Consider the following 16,913-nt stretch of genomic DNA (forward strand, 5'->3'; position numbering starts at 1 on the left):
ATAGGCTCTTACTTTCTCCTTTAGAGTTACCATAACATTTCTGACCTCAAAGTTCTTCAAGAACCATGAATCGTCAATATGTGTCATTTCAGGGGGATCAAGGAGTAAGAGGACCCCAGGGATATTTTGGACCTAAAGGTGACACTGTAAGTGATCTCCACATCTAAGTGCTGCTAACCCATTGTTGCTTATTTTTGAACTTTTTGAATCCCCTATGGTTTCTCCAGACTTCAGGATCAACCACAAGTATAGATGAATGGAAGGGATATTAGCAGTCTGGGTCAAGGTTCATTATTTAGGGTCTTCTCAGTAGAAGGCCTGTGCCCATGACCCTTCTCCCTTTCATCTTTCTATATTTCTGGGGGCACCATATTATACATACATGTGTTAAGGGATAAGCCAAAATCCCAATCTGTGATTTCAGGGTCCGTAGATTCACATATATGTAAACGTGTAGTCAAATACAGAACTCATTATGGGTTTTGCAATTTTTTTTGTAGGGCGGAGCCGGTCCCAAGGGCATGCCAGGCGGCTCTGGACCCATAGGAGAGCCGGTAAGTGATCAGAGACCCTTTGTGCTGTGGCTGCTTTTGCTTATGGTGTTAATTTTTTACTGGGGGATGCAATATGCATGGAGCAAAAATAATCGGCAATGGAGGATCTGGTCTCTCCATATGGCTGACTTGTATTGCACCGCACTCCTGAGGCTATCAAGTCCTATCATGATCTTCAAATGTGAGTTTGTCTTTGGAGCATTATTGATCTTGGCAATTTGTCTTTTTGTAGGGTATGCCTGGAAAGGATGGGCGTGACGGGAGCAATGGCATGGACGGTGAGAAGGTTTGTACTGCTGGGGAAGATATGGATTAAGCCACACAGAAGGAGATTTGATTTATGTGGAATTAGGATTGGTCAACTTGTTAAATGCAATGGCGAAGAGTCCAGCCCACTTTGATTTGCAAACAGAAGAAGGAGCTGGTACAGGTGGACTCTCATTGCTGTGCCCCTACATATGCCACATGGAAGCTCTCGACCCATTTATCACAAATGCCTCCTTGTTTTATAAACAAACTTTATGGTATCTCCTCAATGATGACATGTAGCCATTAACTTTTGCCTCTTATGTTTTAAGGGTGATCGTGGAAGGGGAGGAGTTCCTGGTGAGAAGGGACCAAATGGACTCCCTGTAAGTATTTTAGACTCCTTTTGACTGTTTGAAGGGTAGTACAAGAGTTCTATCTATTGAGGAATGGTTTCTATGGAGGCTTGATATTGAGTTCCAGGGGTTATGTGCCTACAGGATCCAGCAGAGTCAATCAGGCTTTGTACAGAAATACCAGTAAACCATATAATATAACTCCATTACAACTCCATTAGTCTGGAATTCCAGTATTGGGTTTCATGCACTAGGACTATTTTACTAATCAATGGTCCTCCATGTCTAAAGATGGAAATAGAAGCAGCAAAGCTCCATAGCAGTGGAATTGGTGATTGGAGAACCTTAAAATGTGTTAGACACCAACTATGATGACACAGTTAAGAGGTGATCTTACTTAAGATTACTTACTTATCTCTTATATTAATTGTTTTTGTACCATTAGGGACTTCCTGGCACAGGTGGAAGCAAGGGAGAGAAGGGTCAACTGGTAAGTGACTCTAGGTATCACCCATGATCATGTCATAGCGTTTGTCTATTTCTTGGGGAGACCTTATATTCTTGACCTCTATTCCTCTTTCAGGGCAGTCACGGAGAATTGGGAGAAGCCGGCCCCTCTGGAGAGCCAGGTATTCCCGTATGTATCCACCAACACCCAACTGCAATGCATCTATCCACACTCCTACCAGACAAACAATAGATAGGTCCAAACAAAGATAAACCCCAATATTGTCATACTCCTACAATCTGTACCCCCATAACTGAATTTTGGAGAATTCACATAATAGAGTTGAAGTACCAAGCTATAACATCTTGTGTTTCTCCAAGCTAAGTCATGAAGTTTATCTTATGTTCCAGGGTGAAGCTGGACCTCCAGGAGAGAGAGGACTACCCGGACCCAGAGGAGGATCGGTAAGTGGGCATGTTGATTCCCGATGGCCTTTAATATTGATCTGTCAGTGGTATTACCATCTAGTGGAGCAGGTGTGGACACCATAAGATGGACATCAGAAAAGAACTAGATCTTGGATGTGATATTACCACACATATGGGATAGGATGGGTGACAAATAGGCAACATGGTCATCAGGGATGAACGTAGATGCATGAGGACATCACATAAAGGGAGACGGCTGACGAACTGGCTGGGGTTCAATGGGGTGGACTATACTTAGAGGTCAACAATAGGTCCAATTATTGTATGGGGAAGAGAGGGAAACCATGGAGAGCCTCAACTTTACAGTCATCAAGCCAGCTATCTCCCACTTCACTAACAATGACCTAATAAACACGCAAACCAAATTTGCAGTCCATGAGTTTGCAATTGTTCCTTAGCTGGAGTGCAATAACCTCCCTAGACACATGAGTTACCTGGTCATAATGAAACCTCTGGAGATGTACTTCGGGCCTTTAAAAATGGAAAAGGAAATTCTCGATGCTCAAAGTATTCTCAGTTTGCTTGTTTGCTAACCTTACGGTTAGAGGAGCTCTCTGCAGGGTGAAAATGCCCTTAAGGAAGTAATTTAGGTTCAGCTAAAGCTATGGACCCCAGTCCCAATGGGCCTCATAGAAGTTGCATGTAATTCTTCTATGACTTATAGGCCAAAATGGACATAAGTGCAAAGGAAGTTCTCCTGTCGGATAAACTGAGATGACGCCTTCAAGTTCTTCATTTATGTGATTGAACATGTATTTCTCTTTTCAGGGTGGTATTGGTCTGGCAGGAGCTATTGGGGCCCCTGGAGTTCGTGGTTTCCAGGTCAGTGGTTCATTGCTTCACATCAAAATATTATAGTACAATTTTGACTTCTTATGAAATTGACTTCCAGGCAGACAGGAGGGACGGCTGGACTGTGTATCCTGCATTGCCTTCTAATCGGTGGTATAAACCCAGAAGTGGGCCAGAGATGGGACCCGCATGTCACAGCACCATTGTCATTACAACCAGGACTACATGATAAGATGCATCACTGTGTTGGGGGTTCATTAACACAATGAGGCATCAAAGCTAAGGGGTTGTATCATGGATGTAGCTATAGTGGGTGTAGAGTTAGCAGTCTTACTCAGGCCCTGGTGCTGCAATGGCCCAAGGCAGGAGAGATGCCCTGATATAGATTTTGCAATGGGGCCCGAGACCTTCACATTATGCCTCTGACCTACCATCATGTTAGGGGTCAGCAACTTAAATTTTGTGGTATGAATTTGCATAATTCTAATGAATGTTATAATAATTATATATTTTTCAATGTTTCTTTATCTGGTTCAGGGCCCAAAAGGCAACATGGGTGACCCCGGCTTACCTGGACCTACCGGAATCCGTGGTGGATTTGGAGAACGGGTAATTGTTTGATTAAAGATATTTTGAGGATTCGTGTCATGAAGCCAACCCCAGTCCATGTATCCTATTAAGACATCCATGGACATCATAGAGAGGGGTCTTCTGCTCGGTGCCCACAATGAATGTCCGTCATGTAATATTGTATTTCCCCTGCAGCAGCTGTAGTCTCCCCTTGCAAAATCAGCTGTTTGCCGGAGGGCGCCGAGAGCGAGGTCCAGGCGGCTGCTTTTTGAAAGGGGTTTTTTTTGATGAGAGAACCCTTTAAATTGTGCAAGGAAAGATAGATGGATGGTGAACATGCCATGTGCCAACCTTGGGCTCGTTAAGTGACTCCACTTTGACCCTACATTTAGCTGCATCTGGGTTATGACCTGCCTTGTCATCTGCTAGTTGGATGTGATGGAGCTCCCTGGTCCAACCATGCAGAATGACCGGCGCTGACACCCGGCCTGTGAGGTGCTCAACTCCCTCTAATCCCTCATTAAAACCCTGATTTAATCAGCAGTGAATCCAGCGAGCATTGGACACACGTTGTGCAGGAATGTCTGACGGAAGTCACAGCTTAACCTCATTATGTTCTGCCCTCCAGGGTCCTGTCGGAGCTGCCGGCCCCAAAGGCAACCAGGTGAGCAGCTGCAACATTACAAAGTCATCCACTTGTGTCAGAAATGGAAACAGAAGCTGAGTGGCAACCAATATGGCTGCCATACATAGAGGCCTCCTCTCAGGGATATTCTATTCTAGACCACGGTATTCATAAGTCCCACCCAAAATACAGACCACAGCCGTATAAGCCAGCGTGACTCCATAACTGCTTCAGAGTGCCCCATAACAGTAATCGTCAGAATGCCACAGATCTCATAAAAGTGCCCCCACAACAGAGTAGCCCTACTCCATAACAGTGATAGACAGAATGGCACATAGCAGTGCCAACCACATTTACCTGATGAAAGTGCCCCCACAACAGAGTAAGAATGCTCCGTAACAGTGACATCCAGAATGTCACATGATAATGCCAACCAGACTGACCCCATAATAGTGCTCACAAAACCAAGTAAAAGTTCTCCATAGCGGGGATATTTAGATTTCCCCATGACAATGAGACAGAATGCCACATAGCAGTGCCAACCAGACTTGACTTTCAAAAGTGCCCATACAATAGAGTAAGAGTGCCCCACAACAGTGACAGTCAGAATGCCACATAACAGTGCCAGTGAGACCAGCCACATAAAAGTGCACTCACAGCAGAGTAAAGGCGTTCCAAAGTAGTGAGAGGCAACGTGCCCCATAATCGTGGCAATCAGTCTAACCTCACAGTGCTTGCATAACATCAGTGTCCCATTACCAACCAAACTGTCCCCATAATTGTGCCACAATAGCATCGGCGTGCCCTATGGCAGTGCCCCCAGAACTACATCAGGCTGCTCGCTTTCAATGACAGTGAAAGTCAGAAAACCCCTACAAATAATTGTGGCCTCAGAATAATCTTTATTTATATAGCGCCAACATATTCCGCAGCGCTTACAAGATACGGGGAATGAAAACAAAACCACAGTTACATCTAGTAATCACTTTATGGAGACAGTAGGGGTGAGGGGCTCCAACGAGCTGACATACTACAAATAATGGGGTGATACAGGAGGTAGAGGGCTGGAGATGTGCACGGTATGGCGAGGTGGAGAGTGAGGGATGCTATACACACAGACAATGGTCAGGCTTTCTAGTGGCTGAATCGGTGTGACTGCAGGGGGCAGATGATTACGGCTAGCAGGGATTGCAGTCAGTAGGTCTGAGAGCATGTTATCAGGGGGAGTACAGAGGGGTTTGTTTAGGGAATGTGGTATGCCTCCCTGAAGAGGTGCGTTTTTAGAGCACGCCTGAAATTTTGTGTGTCAGAGATTGCGCAGATCGTTTTGGGTAGTGTGTTCCAGAGGACAGGTGCTGCTCTGTGGAGAAGTCTTGGAGGCGGGAGAGAGAGGTTCAAGTTAAAGGGTCAGTCAGTCTGATTTTATTGGGGGAGCGGAGGGCACGGACTGGGTGGTGGATTGGGATGAGGGAAGCAATGTAGGGCGGTGCAGTGCTATGGAGGGCTTTGTGGATGAGAGTGGTGAGTTTGAGTTGGATTCTGTATTTGACGGGCAGCCAGTGCAGTGACCGACAAAGGGCAGAGGCGTCCGAGTAGCGGCTGGACAGGAAGAAGAGCCTGGCTGCTGCATTCAGGATGGATTGGAGAGGTTAGAGTCTGGTGCAGGGGAGGCCGATCAGCAGCGAGTCACAATAGTCAAGCCAAGAGTGGATGAGGGCAACAGCGTGTGTTTTTAGCGTGTCCACGGTGAGAAAGGGGTGGATTCTTGCGATGTTCTTGAGGTGCAGCTGACATGTTCGTGTGTAATATTGGATGTAGGGGGTAAAGGAGAGATCAGAGTTGAATATAACCCAAAGGCAGCGGGTGTGTTGTCTGGGAGTTATGGTGCCACACACTGAGATGGAGATATCAGGATGAGGTCAGTTAGTAGACGGCGGAAACAGGAGAATGTCAGTTCTTGAGAGGTTCTAGGTAGAGAGAGGACATAGTGTTAGAGACAGCGGAGAGACAGTTGGTGGCGTTCTGGAGGAATGTTGCTGTGATGTCACGGGAGGAGGTATATAACTGAGTGTCGTCAGTATAGAGATGGTGCTGAAAGCCAAATCTCCTGATGGTTTGTCTAATAGGGGCAGTGTAGATGGAGAAGAGAAGGGGGCCAAGGACCGAGCCCTGGGGAACCCCAACAGCAAGGGGAAGAGGAAGGGAGGTAGAGCCAGCAAAGGATACACTGAATGAGCAGTCAGATAGGTAGGAGGAGAACCAAGAGACAGCAGTGTCCTTTAGGCCTATGGCGCGAAGCATAGCAAGGTGGAGTTTGTGGTCAACAGTGTCAAATGCTGTGGAGAGATCGAGGAGGATCAGTAGGGAGTAGTCCCCCCTTGATTTGGCCGTCAGGAGGTCATTTGACACTTTAGTCAGAGCAGTTTCTGTCGAGTGTAGGGGCGGAAGCCAGACTGTAGGGACTCGAGAAGAGAGTTTTCTGATAGGTAGCTTATAAGGCGGGAGTAAACCAGGCGTTCTAGTAGTTTGAAGATGAAGGGGAAATTTGAGATGGGTCGGTAGTTGGCAGCATCGGTCGAGTCAAGAGTTGGTATCTTTAGCAGTGGGGATATGATGGCGTGTTTGAATGAGGAGGCAAAAATGTCAGAGGTAAGAGAGAGGTTGAAGATAGTGGTGAGATGAGAGATAACCATCGGGGAGAGGAACCGGAGGAGGTGTGAGGGGAGAGGGTCGCTAGCGCAGGTGGTGGGGTAAGCAGGGTAAAGCAACCTGGAGACTTCTTCCTCTGTCGTTGGTCTGAGTACAGTCAGTATGTAGGGTTACTGACAAGACTAGGGTTGGGGCTAGTCTGAGATTGGGAGATTTTTCCAGCCGGATGTCGTTGATTTTTCTTTTAAAGTAAGTAGTCAGCTCTTCAGCACTGAGATTCGTCATAGGAGGTGGGGAAAGGGGGGGGGCTTAGGGTGAAGCAGGGTTGCCGAGGTCTGCACTGGATGGCTTGGGTCAAAGGGGTGCAGCTTCATGATTATGAAACCAATGATTTTCAATAGTTTTATTCTCACTTGCGATGTCTTCACTCAACCCTCGCAGCGCTAAGAAAAATGTGCGCTATCGCTCATTGTTTTCAATGGGTCTGGTGGCGACAGCAGCGGCCCCATTGAAAACATAGGGAGTACATCGCGCCCCTCTAACACAGCTGTGACAGCTATGGCAGGGGATTCCTTCATCCCCGCGAGGTCCGTGGGGATGAGGGAATCCCCTGCCACAGGTGTGGTAGAGGTCAGTGATGCTATTGCTTTCAATGGGGCCATCGTTGCTGCCGCCGCCTTGAAAACAGTGCGTTGCAACCCCCCGCAGTGATGATTTTCGGGGCAGAGCTTGAAATATAAGTCTTTCCCTGAAAATCATCCCTAGCTGCAAAAAAAAAAAAATTAACTCACCTAGACGAGCTGTCCAGCTCTTCTCTTCAACAGTCTTCGTCTTTCTTCTGGAGGCCGGGGTTTGAAAAATCCCTGCCTCCAGAAAATGCTGCCTCTGATTGGTCACAGCGCTCAGCCAATCAGAGGCAATGCCCAGCAATCATTGAATGACAGCTGAGCGCTGCCTGTGATTGATCACAGTGCTCAGCCAATCAGAGACAGTGTCCAGCAGTCATTGAATGACAGCTGAGCGCTGCCTGTGATTGGTCACAGCGCTCAGCCAATCACAGGCACTGCTCAGCCATTTATCAATCCCCGGCCTCCAGAAGACAGAAGACGACTGCTGGGGATGGAGAGAAGAGCTGGACAGCTCGTCTAGGTGAGTTTTTTTATTTATTTATTTATTTTTTTTACAACTAGGGATGATTTTCAGGAAAGGGCTTATATTTCAAGCCCTCCCCCGAAAATCATCGCTGCGGGGGTTGCTTGCAACCCACTGCTTTCAATGGGGTGGCAGCAGTGTTGCCCCCATTGAAAGCAATAGGAAAGCATCACCGACCTCCGCCACAGCTGTGGCAGGGGATTCATCCCCACGAGGATGAAGGAATCCCCTGTCATAGCTGTCACAGCTGTGTCAGGGGAGCGTGATGTACTCCCTATGTTTTCAATGGGTCTGGCACTGCTGCCACTGGCCCCAGTAAAAACAATGGGCGATAGCGCAGATTTTTCTTAGCGCTGCGAGGGTTGAGTGAAGACCTCCCACATGAGAATAAACCCATTGAAAATCATTGGTTTCATTATCATGCATTTTCACTCACTCTCGCATCGCAAGAAAGCCTATCGCCAGTGTGAAGCCGGCCTAAGATGAGGGTTTGAATTTCGCAAGATAGGAAGTTGTAGGGCATGTACCTCGAACGATGGGAAAGTGAGTGAGGGTATCGGGGGGGGGGGGGGGGGGGGGGAGGGGGGAATGACCTGGAAGGTGCATTGCGGAGAGAAGAGCACCTACTCCTCCACTTCGCCTGTTTTCCAGTCTTGGAGTATGGGAGAACTGCAGGCCATTGTCAGACAGTGCAGCAGGGGAGGCCGCGTCAGACTGCTGCATCCATGTTTCTGTGAGAGCGAGCAGATTTAGAGATTTAGCAGTGAAAAAGTTGTGGATGGTGGGGAGTTTGTTGCATGCTGACTGGCAATTCCAGAGCGCACATTGACAGCCTTAAAAGTATCCCCCAGAGTCCCGCTCACACTGACAGTGTGTCCCCATAACAGCACCAAGTGCCCCACAACAGTGCCAGACAGATAATAGAGCTATCCACCGTCCCCATAACAGTACCACTATATCAGCATCTTACTGACCCCATAACAATGACAGCCGTAACGCCCCCAATCACAGGCCCGTAACGCTTGTCCATATTGGGGATGCATGAAATGTGGCCAGCATACGCTTGCGAGTCTAATTTCTTTTACTTATTTCCAGGGCATGGCTGGAGCTGACGGACTGCCAGGAGACAGAGGGGAGATGGTAAGTAACGAGGGTCCAGGATACCCATCAGCACGGACCGTGTCCTCACATGGAGGCCGCAGGGCACATGGACCCCATGAGTGATACATGGGGGTCCGAGTACGATTACTGTTATCAGCACATCAAGTGCTAAAAAGGTCAGAGGTACGAGGTCCACAATACCTCTCGCCTCAGGAATTCTACTAGCTGCTATTGAATTCGTACAATTGATGACAACCTCCATATTGTGTGCGACATTTCTGACATCTATGATGGTGTAACTCACAGATGCTGCTCATTTCTTGCTCTTCTATGTGTTTTGTAGGGACCATTTGGGCCGGTTGGACAGAAAGGAGAGGTAAGAGAGTTTTGTGAATGTTTTATCACATATCGCTTGGGCTTAGAGAGATCCAGTCATGGCTGATCCGGTAACGCTGGTGCCACGGGCTGAGGGCCCATCCTAGACCGCGCCACTACTTACCAGCCTCTCTAGGATGGCCCCTTTAAATGAAAACCGGAGTAACCCAGTAAGGTGCTGGTAGGTGGTCTCCGGTATCTGGATCCATGCTGACTGCATCCCACAGTAAATCCTCCAGCGTGAGGGAGGATCCAAAGAGTGAACAGGACGATTGAGGTGGTCCCACAGAGGTTCAATTGGGTTCAAGTCTGGGGCATTAAGGGACAGGGAAGTCTCAGTTGCGCTCTTCCAACCACTGTTGGACATTTCTAGCTGTGGGACATGTTACATTGTCTTGCTGGAAGATCCCATCCGCCGCAGGGAAGACAGATAGCATGTATAGGTGTCCTGGATCTACAAGGATGGAGTCATAACCAGATCATGTCAGAGTGCCTTCCACAGGGATAAATGGCCCAGAGAACACCACAAGCATAACGCTGCTGCCACCGGCTTGTGTTCTTCCATGCAAACGTCCAACCATTCGATGAAGCAGAAAACCTGACTCATCAGAGAAGGCAACCATTTGCCAGTCAGCGGTTGTCCAATTCCGATACTACCGTGCAAATTGAAGCCTTTTCCTCCAATGGACCTTTGTTAGCATTGGTGCAGTGACCATCCGTCTGCTTCGGAGCCCCGTACACAGGAGGGTTCGGGGAACTGTTGTGTAGACACGTCAGGTGGCCCTCTGGCTCATTTTCACGGGGAGCTGCTCCACTGTAGTGTATTAGTCGGCCCTCGCGCACCTTCATAGCTGACATTCGCCTCACATCAATGGCCCGGGGGCTCCACAGTATCTACGTCGGTTATTCCCAATGGTGCCATTTGTCTGCGCCCCATACACTTTCACCACAGCAGCAGGCGAACAGATCACAAACTGCGCTGAGAAATATCGCTACCCTCAACCCGCAAGCCAATAATCATCCCTTTGTACAACTCTGGTAAATCGCCTGAGTGATATGTGGGCAGAAGCCTATAGCCCACCTTACATACCCAGTAAGTCAGCCCACAACCATATAGTAGTACCCATATAATTATGCCATAGTACCAGCCCTCTAGAGCTTGCAAGGGAATGGTCTACAGATGGGCATGTAATGGTCATTGGGTGCAGAGTATTTACTTCTAACTCCTATGTTGCTCCTTCTTTTCCTATCAGTCAGGAGTGAGAGGTGAACCCGGTCCTAAAGGTATTTCTGGACCCAACGGCACATCTGGTGTACTAGGAGTCCCCGGCCCACCAGGTCCAATGGGCTTCCAAGGAGAACAAGGCGTCCCTGGCATCACAGGAAAACCTGGCGTTCCTGTAAGTAACTTTCTGCAGACATCTGTGTTTCTAGGACAGCCGGGTGACCGCCCATCTGACATCTCATCCATGGCACTGCCATCCAGCTTTCCTAGATCATATAATATGCCTTTATAGATGCTGAATTGTCAACCAGCATTGCCCTCTGCCACCCAAACCCCCAACCGATGTCCCCAAGATCTGCTCTCTATGACCAAATGTCGCTCAGTGTAATTTTATGTACAGTCTATGCTTCTTCCATGCAGACACACATCTATCTAATGCCTGTAGACTTAGGCAAAAGTATAAGCACCCCTTTCATTTTCCCATTTTATCCACTTCCTGCAGAGGATATGTAAATGTCTTTTTATTTAAAAACCCAACAGGACAGGAAATTTGACATACTTTTCATAAGGCTATTATGGAATTTTATGGAATAAGGAATTTTAAAGGGTTATTCCACTTTGGACACAGATATATGCCAAAAATGGAATAACCATTTAAAGTGCAAGGTAGGTAAATGTATGCACACTTATGCCCGTCCGTGTGGAATTAGTCCTTAGGACCCCATGACCATGGCCTGTGCTTATGTACAACATATTTGTATCAGCCTGTCTAATACTATAGACTCAAACTACTCAGATCCAAATGATAGGGTTTCCTTCTAGCTTGTAAGCACGGACAGACATGGGTTGGCGTGGGATCTGTATACGCAAAAGGATAGGAAGTTTTTCATTAGAGTAACCTAAGCATCTTTGTAGTGTTTTATCAGCCTGTTCTGTACATTTTTTGGGTAGAAAACCCCAGCTAGAAGATGTAGCTGAGAAATCCGTCTTCAGTTGCATCCTGTTTCTACGGCGCACAAACTGCAACAAAAATAACCCGATATGGATCAGTACGATTACTACAATACCAAACTTGTATAGTTTTTTTTTTTTTTTTGCTGTACTACTTGTATTTTTTTTAAGATATTTAATTTTTTAAAATTATTTTCTGTGTCTATTTTCTGCACACAATAACTTTTTTATTTTTATGTCGCTCATTTTGTGCGGTACGTCCTGTAGTTTCCGTTGCTACCATGTTTGCATACAATTGACTTTTTGATCACTTTTTATTACATTTTTTCTTGGAGATAGGGTGACCAAAAAAGTGAATTTCTGGCGTTCTTTATTATTATTATTTTTGAACCACGTTCGTCGTACGGAGTAAATAATACATTAATTTGATAGATCGGACTTTTACGGGCGCAGCGATACCAAACACGTATTTTTGGGTTATTATTTTTATTGCAAATATGGCAAAAGGTTTTTTTTTTTAACTTTTATTACTTTTTTTTTTAATAATTAGTTAAGCTTTTTTCTTCTTATTTTTACACTTTCTTTCAGTCCCCCTGGGGGACCACAACCAGCGATGCTTTGATCGCTACTGCAGTATGACGTAATGCTATAGCATTACGTCATACTGCTTTTCGACAGGCAGTCTATCAAGCCACCCCACGGGAATGGCTTGATAGGCACTCCTGGGGCCTTTCACGGCTCCCCCGATCTCACCACAGGGGGGACCGTACAGGACCCCCAAACATCGTTCGGGGCATTTAAAGGGTTAATAACCGCGATCGACCGCACGGCCATTTGCAGCTATTGCCCGCAGGTGTCAGCTGTAATAAACAGCTGACGCTGGTGCTGTATAGAGGGAGACGTAAAAACACTATGGGGCCGTCACTAAGGGGATATAAATAAATATATATACACATTTCTCCCCTAATATCCTCTCCTGACATTTTTATATATCTCTCCGGTCTCCGTTCCTGATGCTGTGAAGAAAAGAAGCCATAGTGTGTTAGACAGCTCCTTCTTCACAGCGCGCCCGTTCTCCCGCAGACCCCATGCATTGTCAGTCTCTCGGTGTATCAGGTTGTGATGTGCATTATGTCACAGTAAAGGCCCTTTTACACGGGATGACTTGTCGGGCGCAGCGATAATCATTCCTATCCTTTTATACAGGAACGAGCGTCACTCTGTGAATGGAGGCGGAGCAGACTCGGAATCATTCAGCTTAGTTCCACCCCCGCCCCTCCCATTGCAAACAGTGGCAAGGGGCAGAGAAGGGGCGGGAGCTCAGTGCACTGCTCCCAGCCCAACCTGCCTCCTCCCCCTGCAGAAAGGGACTGGGCATGAAAACCCCGCTGATATATGGACGTGTGAATAAGCCCTTAGGCTGGTTGCAAAAGTATTCATGCCCTTTAATGCCATGGATGACAAGGTTCCCAAAAATGCACATAGATATGAAAGTAAGAAAAATGACCTAGACTAGAACAAATGTGACAAACCAGTTATTCCTATTGATTTGGCCAGTTAAGCTTGCAATCTATTTTTACTAGTAATGAGTTATAGTATATGATTTTCGTCTTTTAGGGCAAGCTGGCCAGTGAGCAGCACATCCGGGAGCTGTGCGGTGGAATGATCCACGGTGAGTGTTTCTACACTGTCGATGCTGGACTCAGCAAGAGTCACTCTGTGACAAGCTGCAGGGGTAAAGCTGGACACGGGAGACCATGCCGGATCCATGTGTCTAGTTCCTGGGTCCTTATAGACTTAATGTAACTACTATGGAGGTCTCCTATTCTAACCTGGGTTCAAAGGGAAGGACAGCTCAAATGTGATTGGTTACCATCGGCAGTGTGTTGGACAACCTTTGCTTGCCACAAGAATGTGTTCCATCCTTCTTTGCTCCATTTCATTGCAGATCAAATTGCGCAACTAGCAGCTAATCTAAGAAGACCCTTGGCTCCAGGCTTGGTTGGTCGACCAGGTCCTGCTGGATCACCCGGACCTCAAGGTGTTCCTGGACGTGTAGGACATCAAGGTAGTCGTGGACCTCCAGGATACAGAGGGCCAACTGGAGAGTTGGGATTACCAGGTCAAAGAGGTAAGAGCAGGCTGATGCCTACAAGAAGACTAGGATAGTCTTTGGTTTCCATAGTCCATTGAAGGGGGATTATTCCTAAGAAGTCAAAGTCTTTTGAAATTATGGGAGGGCAACACCTAATGATCAGTCTTCTCATGTTGTAGGTAATCAAGGTGATAAAGGAGACAAAGGACCAGTTGGCCGAGGTATTGATGGACCACCTGGTGATCAAGGAGAGCAAGGTATATTCATACCACTGGTGGGGCATTTATGTGCTGCCCACTTTCTTAATCTGAGTCTTTAAATTTTACATGGTAGAATCATTTCTACAAGGCTCTTTGCTGTATTCCCAGGTGCCCAAGGAGTACCCGGTATAAGCATAGACGGCAGGGATGGTTCCCACGGTGAGCCTGGTCACACCGGTGAGCCTGGAAGAAATGGTGCAATAGGAGCTCAAGGAACTCCTGGAATATGTGACACATCCGCATGCCAAGGTGCAGTTGCTGCAGGAAAATCTGGTGCCAAAAAGTCGTAAAGACCACAATGAACACAGAGAAGGAACTATTTAATACAGCGCCCTGTTGTATGGAAGACCATCCTGTAGAAGACCTACAGGGAGGTGGACCTTCATGAAAACCAAGAAAGGAATTAGGCATCGGCTCCACCAAAATTGGAGTACATCTGAATTACAGTATTCTAGACAATGATTTTTTTTAGGTTCACTATTACCCTTACTTACCTGTCTGGAACCCCCTTCCCCCTTGTCCTTCCTTTCAACCATGTTTCCTTGGCACGCTGCTCACCATTTATAGGTTCCAAGCTGTCCACCCAACATTTTAGACCAAGGAAACCCATCTCTCTTGCAGTCTAGCCTTGCTAGAGGTAAGTGTACATAGGTAATTCCATAGGATACCAGTTGGTTCCAATTTTCCATCTTGAGAATCCTACTCCACCACCTGCGGTGTGACTGAGACATGTTGTAATCAACCCATCTCCGAGACCTAGCCAAGTACTGTATGATGTGTTGTAAAAATAAAGAGTCCGTTTTTTAAGTCATGTGCATATGATGTCCTGTTTTAGCGCCCTGCCCTCACGCATTGGACAAAATAAATGGCTGCAAACTACTTTGTGAATATCAGCAAACCGAAGACGATTAGTATTTATTTTGGTGACTTGTATGTACAATAAAGCCTGTTGCTTCATCTGATGTAATGACTGAATAAAGCCACTTTCACCACCTGGAAAAGAACTGGTCAACACATTTGCTATTTATTAACAACACTTTGGATATTCTCCATCACAACAACAGGGATGGTTCATAGGAAGATATTACTACTATTGTTACTACTAATACAGCTACTCAATAACACTTGTTCAACTCTAACTATCATTTTTAACAATCATTTGAGATCTGCAGCTTTAGATCAATGTTATGGACAGTGAACTGCCTATTACTGGGGTGTGTATGGTACCCATGGCAGTTCCTATTTCATCTCAGCTTGGATATCACTAACCCAGAGAATTACAACTTTAACTTCTATACTAATCAGCTTCTATAGATAGGGATATGAAATGTACCCATGGCAGTACCTCTTTCACCAGAGGATTATAACAGCATTACACTAATATACTGATCAGCTTCTATGAATAGGGGCATGTATGGTACCCATGGCAGTTCATCTCAGGTTGGAGACCACTAACTGAGGATTATAACAGCATTACACGTCTATACTGATCAGCTTCTATGGATAGGGGCATGTATGGTACCCATGGCAGCTCACCTCAGGTTGGAGACCACTAACTGAGGATTATAACTGCATCACATTTCTATATTGTAGAGCTTCTATAGATAGAGGTGTAAAAGGTATCCATGGCAGTTGCACATCCCATGAACTAAGGGAAGCACAGTCAGAACTCCTTGTAAACCACCATTACATTTCTGACAAACTAAGTATGGAGGTTCTGTCCAGGAATAATTAAGTAGCCATGAGGAACATCTCCCCGTTTCCTTAGGAACCGTTTTGAAGAATAAGCACCATTGTGTGCTAGTCTGGTGGGTGGTTGGGTTTGTACACTGTCTATTGAGCCCAGCTCATCAAGGACTGAAGTCAAACCACCCACAAGAAGGTAATACTGGACACCCCTTCATGAGATTTGCAATCGCAGAAAACTTGCATGTTGTCCTAACAAACTGAATAAATATTATATAACAAAACAAAAACTCTTTCTATAACTTAGGATAAATAAAACTTTTCTTCCAAAGATCAAAAAAATAACCTGGAGATGTCAGACCTTGAGTCATGCAAAATCTTAAAGGGGTTTACTCCAGTTATAAACTACTGATGGCCTAGCCTCAGGGTAGGCCACCAATAATAGATTGTCAGGAGTCTGTTGTCAAGGTCCCCCGCTGATCTGCTGCTTGTCGGCCAATGCATTCTAGCACTGAGCTGATTTTTGCAAGAACCTAACAGCTCCATTCCCACTGCAGTGGCCAGGCTTGGTATTGCAGACCAAGTTCCAATTCATTTCAATTAGAATTTGGCCTACAATACTAAGCTGGGCCATTGCAGTGCTGTCTGCTTCCTGCAGAAATCAGCTCTATGCACAAGCACATCGACCCAAAGAACAGCTGATCGGCGATAGTCCCTAACAACAGAACCCACTGATCTTCTATAGATGACCTATTGCGAGAATGGGCCATCAATAGTTTACAACTGGACAACCCCTTTAATATTATAATAAGACATTACTTAAAGGGATTGTCTCACCAAAGCAAGTTATTTCCTATCCACAGGATAGGGGATAAGTTGCTGATCGGTTGGTGTCCAACCACTGGAACACCAATTGATTCTGACATGGCTCTGGGACGTCCTGAAGTGAGTGCAGCGGTGGTGGCACATGTGCGCTGCGGCTCCATGCCCTTCAATGGAGATAGCCAAGAGTTTGAATGTGGCTAGCCCTGGTAGTCCCACGGAAAAGAATGGAGCAACGGTTCGCATGTGCAACCGCCCCTACCCTCACTTCAAGATGGGAGTCCCAGCAGTTGGACCCACACCAAACGGTAAGTTAGCCCCTGACCTGTAGATAGGGTATAACTGGTTTGGTGGCATAACATTGTTAATTATGTTAGTCTCCTACACAGGTAATGGATACAGACTAACCACAAGCACTGGGGCGAATTCCCGGCCCACAGAGATTGTCACTTTGCTTTTTACAGAGGTAACTACCATACGGGAGGGGCCTTTACACATGACGGACGCATAAGTGCCCA

The 16,913-nt window shown here is 46.4% G+C and overlaps 1 protein-coding gene across 1 annotated transcript in view; it reads left to right on the top strand.

Annotated features, from left to right (window-relative positions):
* The window catches only part of COL9A3 (collagen type IX alpha 3 chain), a 41,170-nt gene extending 26,472 nt beyond the window's left edge, over window positions 1-14,698 (top strand). Inside the window, exons 16-32 of the mRNA XM_066587901.1 lie at window positions 93-146; window positions 501-554; window positions 787-840; window positions 1,133-1,186; window positions 1,602-1,646; window positions 1,740-1,793; window positions 2,015-2,068; window positions 2,861-2,914; window positions 3,422-3,493; window positions 4,083-4,118; window positions 8,976-9,020; window positions 9,325-9,357; window positions 10,610-10,756; window positions 13,150-13,204; window positions 13,481-13,663; window positions 13,807-13,884; window positions 13,996-14,698. Of these exons, the coding sequence (XP_066443998.1) occupies window positions 93-146; window positions 501-554; window positions 787-840; window positions 1,133-1,186; window positions 1,602-1,646; window positions 1,740-1,793; window positions 2,015-2,068; window positions 2,861-2,914; window positions 3,422-3,493; window positions 4,083-4,118; window positions 8,976-9,020; window positions 9,325-9,357; window positions 10,610-10,756; window positions 13,150-13,204; window positions 13,481-13,663; window positions 13,807-13,884; window positions 13,996-14,177 (1,254 nt within the window). The 3' untranslated portion in view covers window positions 14,178-14,698. The remainder of the gene's footprint in view (window positions 1-92; window positions 147-500; window positions 555-786; window positions 841-1,132; window positions 1,187-1,601; window positions 1,647-1,739; window positions 1,794-2,014; window positions 2,069-2,860; window positions 2,915-3,421; window positions 3,494-4,082; window positions 4,119-8,975; window positions 9,021-9,324; window positions 9,358-10,609; window positions 10,757-13,149; window positions 13,205-13,480; window positions 13,664-13,806; window positions 13,885-13,995) is intronic.
* The last annotated feature ends 2,215 nt before the right edge of the window (window positions 14,699-16,913 follow it).

Source organism: Eleutherodactylus coqui, chromosome 13, assembly GCF_035609145.1.
Source record: "Eleutherodactylus coqui strain aEleCoq1 chromosome 13, aEleCoq1.hap1, whole genome shotgun sequence".
Lineage (NCBI taxonomy): Eukaryota > Metazoa > Chordata > Amphibia > Anura > Eleutherodactylidae > Eleutherodactylus > Eleutherodactylus coqui.